Source organism: Stegodyphus dumicola, chromosome X1, assembly GCF_044657685.1.
Source record: "Stegodyphus dumicola isolate Sdum_Otavi_A_Nest chromosome X1, ASM4465768v1".
NCBI lineage: Eukaryota > Metazoa > Arthropoda > Arachnida > Araneae > Eresidae > Stegodyphus > Stegodyphus dumicola.
The window spans coordinates 94021605-94038326 of NC_140780.1; the positions used below are offsets into that span (position 1 = coordinate 94021605).

At 31.3% G+C, this 16722-nt stretch overlaps 1 protein-coding gene across 2 annotated transcripts in view; it reads left to right on the plus strand.

Annotated features, from left to right (window-relative positions):
- The window catches only part of LOC118205802 (caspase-3-like), a 94531-nt gene that overhangs the window by 65903 nt on the left and 11906 nt on the right, over window positions 1-16722 (plus strand). For both annotated transcript variants that reach the window (XM_035378085.2, XM_035378084.2), the window contains exon 6: window positions 154-282. In XM_035378085.2, the coding sequence (XP_035233976.1) occupies window positions 154-282 (129 nt within the window). The remainder of the gene's footprint in view (window positions 1-153; window positions 283-16722) is intronic.

Here is a 16722-nt window from a genome sequence, read left to right on the forward strand (position 1 = left end):
AGGAGTAAAACATTCAAATACTATTAACCATGATCGCATAACTACTGTACTTCTCATATTGTTCTGATTCTGGTATTTCATGAATTAGATATTTTAATTGTGTAAATTATTACTTCTTAATTAATTTTACATGTTGTTACATTTAATTTGCAGGTGTAGTGTATGCATCAAACTCTAAGCCAATTAACATTAGAAGATTGGTTGATACTATGGCAAATGATTGTAGCACCCTCAAAAAGAAACCAAAGCTTTTTTTCATACAAGCTTGTCAAGGCCATCAAAGTAAGTAATACTTATGTTTCTTTAATCATGAGCATTTGTTATAATATTACTTGTACATGTTATGTCTTCTTATGATTACAGTTAACATATTGGTCACATCTGCATGGGTTATAAATTATTATGTATGTTAAATCGAATGAAACTTGCCAGTGTAAAATTTAAGATTAGTGAAAACAGCAGTGTTAGTTTGGCAAAATTGTTTTCCTCCTTAAGAAGAGGGGCTTGTGTCTAGTCGCCCTTGAAATCAATAGAGTTTAATTCAAAATCTATTTGAAAATCTTTTGATGAAATTGGAAGTCCTCTCCCGTAGTAAAATTTTTGTTTGTAAATCATTAATAAACTGAATAGTATTACATTAGCATGACTTAAAGCAATAGGACATTACATCATTAAACAAGTAATTTCACAGAGGTAAGTTACTAAACAAGCTGAGAAATTATGAACATCAAATTGAATATAATCTTGGAAAATATACATACCTTGGTGTCCGCTGAAAACATCATGGAGAAAACAACACAAGGTGAAAACATCTTTGGAGAAAAGAACGAAAAGAGAAAAAATCACAGTTCTAAAACATCATGGTACAAAATATCATTGTTGAAAATAAAGCGATTAAAAAAATTTGTAGTTTGAAAAACGTCATCAAAATTATAGTGGTAAAAATAAAGTGCCTACAAATCAACGCATGGCGATAAAACTTAATAGATGCACTTTCAGGGCTTTAAAAGTTGTAAATGCATTCTTGCATAATGACTTGTGAGTGCAAAATGTAAAGAGAAATATTTTTACTTTTGTATTAATGATTTTTGGATTAACAACTAATTTATTGCCGAAAAAGTATGAAGGAAATAATTTGATAATTAAAAACTAAAAGTAAATAGAAAATTAATGGAATTTATAGCACTTAATAAAATTTTAAACTTACATAGTGTATGTGTGTGTGTGTGATTATAGCAAAGCCTCGAGGGCTATCTGCCTAAGGGGAGGGATGCCTTTGTGGAGAACTTTCTAAGGGAAACTGGCTCGTATACACGTTACACATGGGGAAAACCACGAAAACGCCCATGCAGCCAGCCCGTTCGCGGGATTCGAACCTCGGACCGAACTACCATAAACTTACATAGTAAACTAACAAAGGTCATTAATGAATTAATCTCTTTTTATGAAGTTTTACTGGTAATTTTTCATGAAAAATATAGTCTAAAAAAGATTAGAAAAATGAAGATCAGAAATTATTATGTGAATATGCATTAAGACTTAAAGACTGGAAAATGCATCTCTGCAATGTTATCATCATGTGATGATTTCTAAGTGCTTTAATTTTTACCATGATATTTTCAACTGTGAAGTTTTTTAACCACTTTATTTTCGACGGCAATAATTTGCATTGCGAGAATTTAGAACATTAAACTAACAAAGGTCATTAATAAATAATTTTTTTTAAGTTTTACTGATACTTTTTCATGAAAAATATAGTCTAAAAAAGATTAGAAAAAGGAAGATAAGTAATTGCATGAGCTTATCTATTAAAAAATTGCTTAGTTAATTATCAAATTATTTTCTTTCACTTTTGTTAATCTGATACTGTTATAGTGAAAATTATTTCTTGTTGTGTTTCAGTTTATTCTTGAATTACCATTAAAATTTTCATCTACATTGTGCATTAATTACCTGGATGTCGATTTGTTAAATATGATGCAAGCCAGCTGCATAAATACTCCATCAGTTGGATTTCGATTTATTGGATTATTCCAAACCACACTAGGTTTAATGGGGAGGGATGGCTTTGTGGAGTACTTGCTCAGGAACTGGCTCATATCCATATTATACATTAAGAAAATCACAAAAATTTTATGCAGGGAGCTCCTTCACCTGTTCGAAATACTAGTGTTAGATGACTTTACTGCTCGGCGACTCGGACAATAAAAACGTCATCAGAATGCCCTGATGGTAGCTAGTTTTCAAATTTAAAAACTGCGATATTTTACATTAACTTTTATTTTATAGTAACTTTATAATGTTACTTTAAGAATAAACTGAAACAAAACAAGAAATAATTTTCACTGTAAGAGTATCAGATTAACAAAAATGAAAGTAAATCATTTGTTAATTATCTAAGCAATTTTTTATAGATAAGCTCATGCAATTACTTATCTTCCTTTTTCTAATCTTTTTTATACTATATTTTCATGAAAAAATAGCAGTAAAACTTAATAAAAATAATTTATTAATAACCTTTGTTAGTTATCTGTGTAAGTTTAAAATTCTATTAAGTGCTGTAAGTTTTATTAATTTTCTATGCTTAAGTTTCCTTCTTACATTTTCAGAAAATATTTATTAGTTAATTAAAAATGTGGACATAAAAATTATTCTTCTTTGCGTCTTGCACTCACAAATCATTATGCGAATATCCATTAAAAATTTTTAAAGCCTGAAAAATGCATGTCTGCATTGCTATTGTCATGCTATGATTTGTAGGTACTTTTTTTGTACGTTACTTTCGACAGCTGTGTTTTTAAACTGTGAAGTTTTTGAACCGTTTTATTTTTGACAAGGATATTTTGTACCATGATGTTTTAGAACTGCAATGTTTTCTCTTAGCTTTCTTTTCTCCCATGATGTTTTGTACCACGACGTTTTTGTGTTGCGATGTTTTGTACGCGATATTTTCTTCTGTAACTACATACCTCGTATGTGTCAGATACTAAACTTATCTTGAGACTTGAGCTGTGCATTGCACAGTCAAAATGCATGACATAAAAGTAATGATAATGCACTAGAAAAGTCAGATATTCTAAATGAATTCTAAGAACTGTTAAAACAACTAGTTGTAAATGGTAATCTTAATTGCAACATGCAATTAATGTAATATATGCTGCTGAAAGGAACCTAAGATGTTCACCTAAGATAGTATGTGGCAAATAAAGCTGAAAATTGCACTGATGTCTCACTAATGAACTCGGTCATGCATTGCAAACTGCATGGAATATCAGAATGTTTTTAATATGTTAAACACAGAACTAAATTTGTTCTCCTATGTGCTTAAGCAGAGCATGATTCTAGGAAATATGTTTGCACAGAAAAAGAGACAGTGAAATAAACCATTCATCTGAACTCATTCTCAGTGTTAGATAGCCACTGAATACTGACAGCCCTCCTTAAACCTGAAGTCTGAGATCATCCTTCTAGAAAGTAACCATTTTAGATTGCTTCTTAAAACCTGAACTTTTCAGAAAAACCAAAATCTGGTATGACTGCCTTTGCCTGGTCATGAGATTTTTTGTGAACAACAACTGAGAGCAGATGCTTTCTCCATCCTTATATAGCTTTCATCCGGCCACTTAAAAGTTACTTACTCTGCTACTTACTGAAAGGCATATGAGAGGGGGGTATAGTTACAGTTGCATATGAAATCAACTAGTTATTCAATTATGATACCTATTATAGTGATATAGGGACCAGACCAAAATTTCACTAAGTTCAGGGGCTTTTGGAGATTTCTTGCCAGATGTAGTCACCAGCTGTTGTCAGCGTGGGGATACCTTGCCAAATTAATGAGATAGCCATTTACTCAATGTTAAACAGATTTGCCCCTGTGTTCTTATTTTTTCAGCAGAGCATTTTCTCTCTAGATTTTCATGTTACCTTATACAGGAAAAATACAGCAATTTCACATATAATTGCACTAAAATCATCTGCATGCAAAATTCGTAGCAGTGTCTATCTACACAAAGTAATGTGTACTTATGCATAGATGTACATGTGTGTATACCTGCATTTATATGTAAACAAATGCACAATTATGTGCTTACGTACTTTATACAGGGTGGTCATAAAAAAACCTTCCCTAATCCCTGGCAGCCTGTCAGCTCAACCAATCAAAATGAAATTTCAGATATTGTTATTAGAAGGTACGCGATCAAGATTGTGATGATTTAAGAGAATAGAGTTCTCACAGGTATGGTTACAGTAAAAAATTTCGAAATTTTCAAACCTACTTTTTCCCTGTGCAAATTGATTACCACATTTTAAAACCATAAATGGCATTGGAATGGTACATTGACGAAAATTGTCTGGCATGAAACATTTGCAAAGAAGAGCTTGGCAGCACGAAACATACAATTACAAGTTTTCAACATGCCCACCTTTACACACGATGATGCATTGTATGTGGGAGATTGTTGATAACGATGAATGTAACATTGCATGAGGAATCTGCATAACTTCATATTTTATGACATCTTTCAGTTTTGACAAATCTTATGGATTTGCTATGTACACACTGAATCACAGATAATCTCAGAACCAGAAATCCATCGAAGTAGGGGTGGAGGATCATGGTAGCATGAGACTCTGAAGTTACAGGAGATGATTCTGTACCCAAAGTGGTGCTGTAGCAATTGCCAGGCTCATGTGTCAACATGTAGAGGAGCACTATCTTGCATTCTTACAGTGTCATTAATGACATTTCGCTTCTGGAATTATGTAATTTTGTAACTTTGTTGTATACTGAGCACTTCTATTGGAACACACTTTCATACCTGTGAAAGTTACCTCATCGAAGATGTCAAGAGTGAATGGGCTGCTGATGTCGCAACACACAGTCACTTCAGCTGCCACATCATTAAGTTTTTGTCAGCCCACTGAACGCAGCTCTTGGAGCTTACATTCACAATTAAGGCAAAATACACCTTATCTGTCCATAATATCCATAGCAGCCACCTGCTGCCTTTATCATATCTGATGAAACTTTGAAATTCTAAATATTCTGAAACAGTCAAGAGGTCTGAAAATATTTTGCATTAAAAAAAGAGTTTTTTTTAATCTTGTTTCTCTGTGGGAATATACCTAGCCATTAGTATACTATGAGTGTTAATGATGTATTTCTGAGTTACCTCCCTATCAGTGTCTCAATTTCATGGCAGATAATTTCAGGTAATTTTGAAGTGAGATGTTCAGAGTAGGTCAGTGTAATATTTGTGAAATATCACTGTCAGTTCACCTCCCTTAATACAAACAAGATGCAAAAATCTCTCACATAGTAAGCAACTCATAGTATTAAAACAAGGCATGTTTTTTATCTGAAGCAGTTTATTGGACATGTATGTCTGTATTAGTGCTCAGAAACAGACCCAGGGAACATTTCTTGACCACCAAGTTGTAAAATAGTTTTAATAATAAAGCATTTGGTCCGAGATGCTAATTAAAGTGAAATAATTAGTATAAAACTCAACCTGATAATGAAGTTTTCTTAAGTAATTGCACATAAGGCTATTCGCAATTATACTGCAGAATTTAAATTGCAGTATTTAAAATATATGTTGATTTTAATGCTGGGGCAAGATAGTAGGATTGAATTTGATTGAATGTTAGAAGAAACAAAAATTTGTAAGGATATCAAAAAGAAAGCTTTCCATTAGCCAAAAATCTATGTTATATTGTTTATTTTATGATATATATGAAGGGGTTGATTTATTTTCTTTGTATATGTAAATGAATGATTAAATGTGTGTGTATGCATGCATGCTTGCATCATGCATTACATTTCACAACTAATTGCTTTGCTTTCCTGCTTCATTAATTTTTTTTATTTATTTTTCATTTTTTTATTTGCATTTTTAATAGTAACTTTCTGTCTGTAATTAAGCCTTCCATTTACTATTACTATTGTTATAATTGCAGTTTATTTTAAAACTTAAAGCTATGAAAACTTAAGACCTTATATAAACAGGGCTAATTATTATGATTACTATGAGACTAAAGTAGCTCTCTGTTGGATAAAAATTACGTGCTGTTTTGACTTCTCTGACTGTAGTAGCTGAGAGCAACTTAAGAATGAAATCTCCCTTTGTACATGAAAATCTCTCAGGTGACAAGTCTATGAGGGAGACTTTACTGTGTCAATGAGCAACTTAGAAGCCAGCTGATATATACATACAGTAGTATACAACAGACTAGCTAAAAAGAAATTTTACTAACTTAAAATACGTGTGATGATTCAGGTTCCCATTCAGTGGACCTGAATGACCGCACGTCTTTAATTTCCAAGAGATAATTTGAGTTTTGTGATTAATATTTATCTGCAGTAATTCTTAAAATTATCATCTTTTTACCCTTGTTTTAATTTAAAGATCCTGAGAAAATGTGAAGTCTCCTTATGTAGATGCCCTTTGTATTCCAGTCGAAACCATTCTGCTTGATTGTTTATAAGCTCCAACTTGTTATAATGGTATTAATTATGAATTAATCCATTATTAAATATGACCCATATTTTCAATAAGTAATTAAAAGATGTTATTTTTTACAAAGGTGGGTACTTGGATTAACAAAATGAATACAATATTACTAACTACCTGAATATGACAGCTGCCAGTAAAAAAAAGGGCTTTGTTCTATATCCAAAATCATCCTGCTTAATTATTATGTGAACTCCAACTTGTAGTAATTATATTAACTGTGAAAAGTCTTTATTAAATACAGTATTTATTCGTTACAAAATATTAATTAAAGTTTTGCTACTACAATCTTGCTTGTGAAGGACATCTTTTGGATAATTATGTATAAATTTGTTGATCAAAAGTATGAACTGACTGTTTAAATGAATGCTCAAAAGAAGCTAATGGGACAGAGGAAGGACTTTCGTAAGGGAAACTGGTTTGTATTGATATTGTATATAAAATGATGAAGATACCCAAACATCCGAATTGTTCACCAGAATTCGAACTTGAACTAGCACTATTAAAGTCTTATCTACCCAGGTACCTGCTGAGACGAAAATTTAATAACTTTTGCTGTTACATTATAACCCTAAATGCCGTTGTATTTTAAATGCAATTATAGCTGCAACTATTATTTTAACAACAGAGTAAGCAGTGAATTACATGTTTAGGTCGATAACAGGTAAATTAAAGATCTAATGCTTTGCCCAATGACTGGGCAAAGATGCATGGAAGATCAATTATAATTTTACACGCTAGTAGCACTTGCCAAAAGCTGCATTTAAGAATATTTCCATTCATTTCATTTGTCAGTTTTCAAGAAGTATCATATCTACAGATTCTTGAAGGACAATATTTTATGCTATGAGTAAAAATAATGTGCCTTTCTCAACATGTAGAGTACTAATAAATTTAATTATATAGTAGATGCCACTTAAAGGGATCACATTTGCTTAGGAGTATTTTCGTATGTCAGTGAAATATTGACTAATTTATTACAAATGTAACTTGAAACACATAAATATTTACTTCCACGGTATTTTAATGAGGACACAATGCCATTAAGAACTTGTCGTTTGCAGTCGTTATGCTAGAGTTCATTTATAAAAAAATAAAAACTGGGTTTTGAGATACACATGGTTAATTAAGACACAATAACACACCGAATAAATACTAATTCAGAAGTCAAACAACAAAAATCAGCGTTATATTTAAAAAATTTTCACAGACAAGTTTCGATGGTTTTACCGAACCACCATCCTCAGCTGCAAAACCGCAAAAAATCACTTGCAACAATTTGCAATCGCAAATGATTTTGCGGTTTTGCAGCTGAGGATGGTGGTTCAGTAAAACCATCGAAACTAGTTCTGTGAAAATTTTGTAAATATAACGCTGATTTTTGTTGTTTGACTTCTGAATTAATATACATGGTTGTAAGCAAATTACATTCATAAAATGAGGTACCACTGTAAATTAGCTTGTATCACTTTTTCTGATTTTACATCTCATTTTTATGTTAATAAGAACAAGTTGTTATAATGTACATGTCAAATTGTTGTGTATTGATTTTAAATAATAAATGATCTCTTTAATTAACAAAAGAGCAAAATTTTTCTGGGTTATATCATGCACTCTGGAAGCACGCATTTTTGTGCAGTATTAAAAAATTTTTCAACAGTTAAAAATATATCTGATAGTAGATAACTTACTGCTGCATTTACCATTTGTACTACTACTACATATGTTCCTTGCCCTGCTTTATGAGAGAATCTGGTTGTGGTTTGATAACCATTACTGTATGAAGTTAAAATTTTTATTTCTAATCGTCCTTCAATAATTTAGTTATTCTTGAGAGTTTTACACTAGAAATTACACTTCTAGAATAGGAGTTTCCAGTTTGTGTCTAATAAATATCTGTTACTGTTTCTGCTGTTATATCTGTGTATAGTTTTATAATCATGCAAGGACATATGTTTGGTTTGAAATTGTCTGGAAGTTTTTAAAGAGATTACTGTCTATTTGTTCATCTTCAGCCAAACTATTGCTCCATATGTAACATGCATATTGTTCATGTAACCAATGGAAGGTATTTTTTCTTGGACGTAGATATAGAGGGTGTTAAAATGTTTTTAGAATGATTTGAGGCTGTTTAATTAATGTCTAAGATGTAAAGAATATTCGGTACTTACGTATTATCGCAACCGGGCCAAAATTTGCATAAATTGACAAATTTGGCGACCCTACTTACGGCAACCCTACGTATTATACGTAGTTTTGTAAAAAGAGCATGTGGAGATTCACAAAATTTTCCTGCATTTTCGTGCAAATTTTTGTAATTTATGAGAAAATAGCAGTGTACATGGATAAAGTCAAGTGTGTGCGCAATGCCATCTTTGTGCAATTCTGGGATGTTTTTTTAAGTAAAAATAAGTCAACGTGTATATGGTTATGGCGAATACGGTTTTCAATCAGTGCTAAAAGCAATAGCCAAAAGATTTCCGCCGAAAAAATAATTCTGCAACTTATTCAAATTCGAAACCGGAAGGGTTTAATTGCTGTTTTATATTTTAAAACAAAATAATATAAAAAACTGTATTAAAAATTATTTGTAATTAATAAATGTACATTTTCTTTCTATTCATACTTTTTTACTCAAACTTACAAATAGCGCCAACCTGGTTGCGATAATACATAAGTACCGAATATTCTTTTAATGTTTAAACTGATAGCCTTTTCCTTGGAAGTTTGCATTTGTGATTTCCATGATAGAACTTTTCATAAAATTTCCAGATGTCTTATTTCTATCCCTCTTCTATTGTTTTTAAGAGTCCATGAATCTGTATATGTTTGCACTTATAAAGTGCTCTTTCTGGAGACCAAAGCCACAATAGTCTACAGGTGGAATTTCAGGGCACTTTTCAGGAATACGTTAGAAAGGTATATATGCAATATCTGTATCAGTCTTCTTTTTTTCAAGGAATGCAGTGTTACTTTTTGAAGTATGACTTGTTGCTTTGTCTTGATGAAGTTTCACTGTTTGAAACTCAGTTGGATAAACAAATGGAATTTTTCTAAAAGTATAGGACATGAAACTTTTTCTTGATAGTATACTGAGTTGATTTTGCCATTTTTTCAACTCTTGGTATTTTAAATTTCTCATTGTAAGAGAATCCTGTGACAATCATAAGCCCTTACTAAAACTTTCTTTGCGTTCATGGAACCAGGCTTATGCATTATTTCTCTTCATTTTCTATAATAAGTAGCCTTTATTATTATTATTGCAGTCATTTAGGTAAACCCTTTCGTCATTAAGGGTCAATGTATTTCTACTTATCTCCTGTTAGTTTTCATACAGTGTTCTATAAATCCTTCTGCGATGAGCGACTTGCCTTGGCAAAAGCTGGTGAACATCAGTTTTTTTTTTTTAAGCTTTTCTAGGTTGTAAATCTTAGTTTATTATTTCATTTATTGTGGCTACAGATGAATTTAAAGATTTTGCAATTGATTTCTTCATTCAGGGATTTTCTCTTGTTACCAACAATTTAACATTAGAAATAGTACGTACCTCTTTCGGCCATTCGTTTGGAGTCTTCTTTCCGTGTAGAAGTAATGATTGGCGGCTTTTCCCTATCCAAATAGTAGTAAGTTTTGAGAAAAGTGAATGCTTCTTTTGTCAATAGATGGTGCTGACTATTGCACTGGATTTCTGATATCAGAATTATGGGTTGCTTTGGCAGGATTCTGACTGAGGTCAGAATGGAATTTTGGGCCAAAGAGTTGAATATAATGACTCGGGTAACCATAGCAGCACCACATTAGAATTTAAATAATGCAACGTCTTAAAGTATGAATACCATCTGAAGTATTCGAGAGTGAAAAAGAGACTTCTGTAGGGGGTCTATAGGCTTTTTTCAAAGAAGAAAGAAAATAAATTTGGTGATTGTCTTAGAAAATATTATCATTCACTTATGCAATGTGAAGTGCTGTAATGAATTAATATTCTCTGTTCGTTCATTGCCTACTGTAGATTTAGTAATTTTAGTTACAGTATTGAAAGATGCTGATTTGCTTTCTGCATAGAATTATAAACTCTAGGATAACAATTATTAATATTCAAAGCAATCTTTTTTGGGTGTGTCTCTTAGAAAGCTATTGTTTCATTAGTAATATTTTTATGCTTTTTTATTTAGGAATTTTGATTTCATCATCTATTCCCCATCAGACATTATTAAAATTTTTATCACTTAAAGTAGTGGTTCCCAAACTGTGTGCCGCAGTTTCCTGGGGGGAGCTGCAAAATATTGTAAAAGCTTCATAATTAATTTAACTAAGGCATTTGGCCTAATTAAACAAAGTGAGAAGCTAAAAATATCTAGATTTTTTTGTGGTTTGTTTTTATTTGAACCTGGATAAAATTAAAATCGGCAGCACAGAATATTCTTGCAAACGCAAGATGGCAATGCTGCACCTTCTCGATCATGCCTTGCAGCAGTCTAACCTGAGAACATGTAGAAGGCTAGAAGGGAAAAAACATTCATAGTGATTGTAGAGACATTAGTTTATTTTGATGCAGAAGAGATGAAAAATGACCAACGCCTTCGCCGGGACTCAAACCACAAAATGTGCATCGAGTGTGCTCTCTCGAATGCGCATCAAGTGTGCTGACCACTACACTAAGGAGGTGGGAGAAATACCTTATGTACTCCCCCGTTTAAAGAGCGACTGAGGAATAGGGGACCCAATTGCCAAATCCTGGTGGTGACAAATTCTGCTTTGCCTGAGTTTTCTCGGGATAATAATTAACTGCACTATATACGAACCCGGGATAACTCGGGATAATCAAGCAAGCAGTTAAATACAAAATTAAACATTTAGAAATTTAAAAATTATTTTTATTTAAAAATCTCTTTATTACAACTAGATACACTTAAGCAATTATGAAAAAAGTTTGCAGCAGTATCACATTATCTTCAACTTTGTTCTGGAGAACTGTATTTTAGAATAAATACCAAAATGTCAACAGGACAGCCCTTCCACTTTCCTGTTTCATTTTCTTTAGCTATAAGAACGGAAATAAAACTTTGAAACACTTCTCTCTAACTGAAGAATTCTTCCTTATTAGCCTTTTGATGGTCCACAACGAGCTCAGCTCATATTTGAGTTACGTGGATATGAGCGAGTTTCCTTTAAAAGAAAGTCTCTCAGGAAGGCATTCCTTTCCTTAGGCAAAGAGCCTTTGTATGGTTTGCTGTAACCAAAATAATCCAGCCCAAAGCAATGTTTAAAAGCTATAGAAAGAAACAATTTCAATTAAAAATATCAGTGTTTCATCTGGAATAACATTAATGAAGCTTAAAAAAGTATTCTGAAACTATTACAAATTGCCTTCTGTTAGCTTTTTGTTATTATACCACGATATATATGCTTTGCATATTTAAGTCTGTCGAGAGATGGAAAATCACATCGGACTTGGACTGAAATCGGTAATGAAAAAAAATTTGATGTTGACATCTTATGACTTCCTTGTACATCTATTAAATTGTACACATTTTTGCTACACTTCCTTTAAAATTATTTTCTCGAATGTTTCTAACTTAATTAACATTGTTAATTAACTTAATTAACACAGTTGCTCAAGGCAAGTTAAAAATTATATCATAATTGCAAATTTTGAAATTAAATATCCCGGTCAATTTTTGTTGTGCAGGAGTCAAATTTCTTATAATTTTATTTTTTCATAATGAGTATAAAACTTTCCCAAATATGATTAATGCAACCAGATCTCATTAAAAATTAGGTTTCATCATTTGTTGAAAATGAATTTTTTTTTTAATTTTATATTTCCAAAACATGAATATTTTCATCATTTAAAACACTTCTGTGATTTAAAGTATATGACAGCGACCAAAAATTGTGAAAACGGGTTAAGGAGGGTGGGTGTGTATATACCCACACACACACTTGTGGTACTGCCAATTTCAACAAAGAAGAGAGGTGCACAACTAGATGTTAAAGTAGTCCCTTATACAAAATGTCAGTGTTCTATAGCTAATCATTTTTGAGTTATAGAGATAAATACTCAGATATGTACTTACTGATGTCATGAAAAAATCCATTTTAAACCCATTTTACAATCTGGTTTGGAATTAAGAGTACTTTATTCTGTGTGTATTTACAAAAGTTATGGAGAAAAAAGTCGAAATGGATATTTTCACTCATATCTGTTAACCAAATGTTTTTGCTGTTACAATACTTCCTTTACTTCATACAAGTAAATAAAAAAGGTAAATGCCTATTTATTGACAAAGAACATAATAAATTTATTCATTTAATATTAAGGCTCTTTTCACAATTTGTTGTACAATTTTGAACCTATTCAGTATAATAGTTTTACAAAGAGCATATTATTAAAATTTTCAAGAACAATTACATGTGTACAGAAAACATTTGATGTACACAAAATATTTATGAAACAATAAATAATAAAACTAATTAAAGTTTTTGGATATAACTATGCAGCACATAATCAAAAATGAAAAAAAATTCTCTTCGCTTTTAATTCCATGGTGAAAATTCTACAGGTAACAAAAATAGACATTATAGTTTACTTTTTTAATATTACGTAAAATTCTATATCTTAATAAAATTAATGGAAATACTATCAATGCATATTTGCATCTAATAAGTGCAGTGGCTGTCAAATTGGTTATTGAAATTTAGGTAAGCATGCTTACTTTCACCTGCTTTACCATTAATTATTTGATGATTTGCAGTCAAAAACCTGACAAAGCAAACAAAATACCTGCAAAGTAATCACCTATTGTTTGATTTTTTTTGCAAGACCCACTTTATTACGGCTCAAATTTACGCAAATTTCAAGGGATTGTTCGTAATTTTACAATGTTGAAAAAGAATTCACAAATTTTTTATGTTTGAATTTTGAAAATTACCCCAAAGTAAATATCAGTTCAGCATTCAAGGTTTTATATAAAATGGTTCAAAATTGTTTTTTACATAGAATGGTTCAAAATGGTTACTCAGGCACTTTTATAGGTATCCTTTTATGCTGTCTGAAAAAATATCGAATGATCTTTCTACGTTTTCGCGTAACTCTTATATGTCCAGTTCCACTAAGATCAAGTATCATTGTAAAATTATTTGTTAAAAAATGTAAAATATAGTATGGGTCTAAAAAAGATTTAAAAATTGAAAGTAAAATTATTTCTTGGTTCAAGTTGTTTCCAAACAATTTAATTTAGAAATTCATTAAAATATTTCCACCCTATTTGATGTATAAATAATTTCAGATACATTTGATGTTTATATAATTTTAGATATGCAAATGGAACAAATGTGTGAAATTTTTAAAATGATTAAATTTTAATACGGATTGGAGAACTATTGAAAGTAATTCTGTTTGGGTTTTAGTGGGAAATGATTGCATTAGAAGTTTTAAGAACTGCTCATGCCGCCTAACCAGGATAATGGTTAACAACACTGATTGCTATACCAAAGGGCCTGGGTTGGATTTCTCGGAGAAGGCATGGATGTTTGTAAAAGTATAGCATCTATGCAGCATGGGGGCACTGTAACAACAGGCACGATCTTGCACTCCTTGTCACGACAAATTTCATGGGGTTTTGCTGATGTTACTGTCAGACAAGTGAGATAAGTCACAACAACAACAGAACTGCTCATAAATATGCAGGACAAATAAGACAAAAAACATCATTGCAAAACTAAAATGATTTATTTTGTGTTTTATATTATAACATGTATGGTGTTTTATGTAGTGTAAATATAATATTAATATTTTTATTATCTTACTGTAAAAATTTTTACTCACAGGTAAATATCTAAATAGAAGAAATAATAACAAATAGCAAAATACTTGATATTAAACATATTTTGATATAAGCATTCCGATGGGTCAAATTTGCCTCTGGGCCGTTTCAGCAAAATACGTTGAAAGTCTGGTTACTGTCTACTTCCAACTAGACTTTTTCATAATGGGATATTTGCACTCAAATTGCCCCCATTTAAAAATGGTCATTTAATTGGAGGAGGGAAATGAGATAAAGAAAGAGCCCAACTAATTTCTGAATGGTAAAAAAGAGAAGAATATTTTTAAAAAGTGTATGGTTTCCTTCAATTTGCTACCCACTAGCAGCTGAGTAGTAAAGTCATTGAATATTGGTAACCTGGGTTCGAATCCAGGCAAACAAGCTGGTTGCGTGGGTGTTTACATGGTTTTCTCCACATGTGTTTGATGTATATACAGGCCAATTTCCCATAGAAAGAAAGTCCTCTCATTAAACAAATAGCCTCCGCATCCTTCGCTGTAATCAAATTAACCTGAAATCAACCTTCAATTGCTTCAGTAAAAATAAGTTTTAGTCACATACCAAGGCTTTCAGAAGGTTTAAAGACTTACTACACTGCATGGATAAAATACTTGGCAGAATTTTTTTCAAAAAATTATTATTTATTTTATTGCTGTAGATTATATTCATTATACACACAAAAAGAGGATACGGTTCAATTAGCATTTGAATAATGTGCTATTTTCAGTTTGTGAGTGCAATCCTGTACTGACAAAGTGACAAAAAGCCAAAGCTATGCAAACAGATAAATTGCTGATTCTAATAGTATAAGGTAATCATTTATCTTCCAAATTGTTACAGTAAATCATGTATCAATTATAAACTACTGTAACAAAATGAACTATTTAGTACTTTTCTATCATTTTAATAATTTTTCAGCAACTAGTTTTATTAACAGTATTTATTGTAAGAATCATCAGAAAAATAATTTCTTCCCATATGGAGTAAGATATATATAAAAAGGTTATTATAGGACAAGTACTTTTTTAGACAAATAAAACAGTAAAAAGAAAGAATAAGTCCCTCTAACAAATCATAGGGTAATGCCAAAAAAAGAAATCAGGAACAGAGCAGAAAAATATTACTATAGCTTGAAAATTAATCTCAGATTTTATGTTTCTTATTTAATAAGACTTAACACAGAAAAGTGTTATTTTATCTAATAAGACTTAACACAGAAAAGTGTTATTTCTATATTTAATAATACTTAACACAGAAAAGTCGCCATATGTATTTGATTCAGATACTCAGTTTTAGCTTTTTTCTTGATCCAAATGCATAATAGATTTATTTAAGCAAAACATGTTTCTGTCATAAACTGTACAAGATTAGTATACTAGAATAAAATAGCATTATTATCATATTCAAGAGCATATTATGATATCAAGACATTTCGAAACTTCCTGGTTTGAGCAATAATTCCAAGTTATAAAATGGTTTTGAAACTAACAGTACCCACCAGTCTACACATAATTTATAATTCCATGAAAAGTTTCCGTCCTTCTGTAGGTTTGCGTGATAAGATTTGTTAGAGGACTTATTCTTTCTTTTTACTGTGTATGGTTATTCTCTCCTTTTCCACATAAACTAAATTAGATCCAGGCGCGTAGCCAGGGAGGCGCCCAAGCACTCTCCTGCTTCATCACTACCTATACTTAAAAAATGTACTAATTAATTTTCAATAGATTCTTTCTTCAAACTTTTAATATATTGCTTTCCAGCTTCCCAAAAACATTCATGTGATTAACAAAGAATGAACGGAAAGTCTCTGATTTTCAGTTTAGAAGTAAGATCTGAAAAAGTCAGCCTTCCTCACCAAACAAGTGGCGGGAAAATGCTTCGAAGGTTAGGTGACACTTTCAAGTCGTAAAGCTTTTGTTCTTTTACAGTTTTGAATAGCCCTTTGTATCCGGTTCCACTTTCCCTCTAACTATTAAGCTTATGTCACTAAAGAACCAAAAGCCCTTTTGTTTCGGACCAAAAAAAATAAGTATTTACAAAACAAAAAAAAAGTGATAAGTTGGGGTATTTCATTTTGAGATTTGCTGCTTATTATCTAAATATAATATAATAATATCTAAATATTGCACAAAAGAGGGAAGGAAAGATAGTAAAATTATTTTGAGTGATTGTTTTTTACATCAATTTCGAAATTCAGAAGTCAATAAGTATAGCATAAATATTAATTTTCTTGGAATAATGTAGAGAGCATGTGAACTTTGTTGAATTCAGTGCAATGAATTTTATTTTATTAGTCATCTAGCAATTTAAATTATTGTTATTTAAAATGATTTAATAGGGTAGCCGTTACATATGCAGATAGGTCATTCACTGCCAAG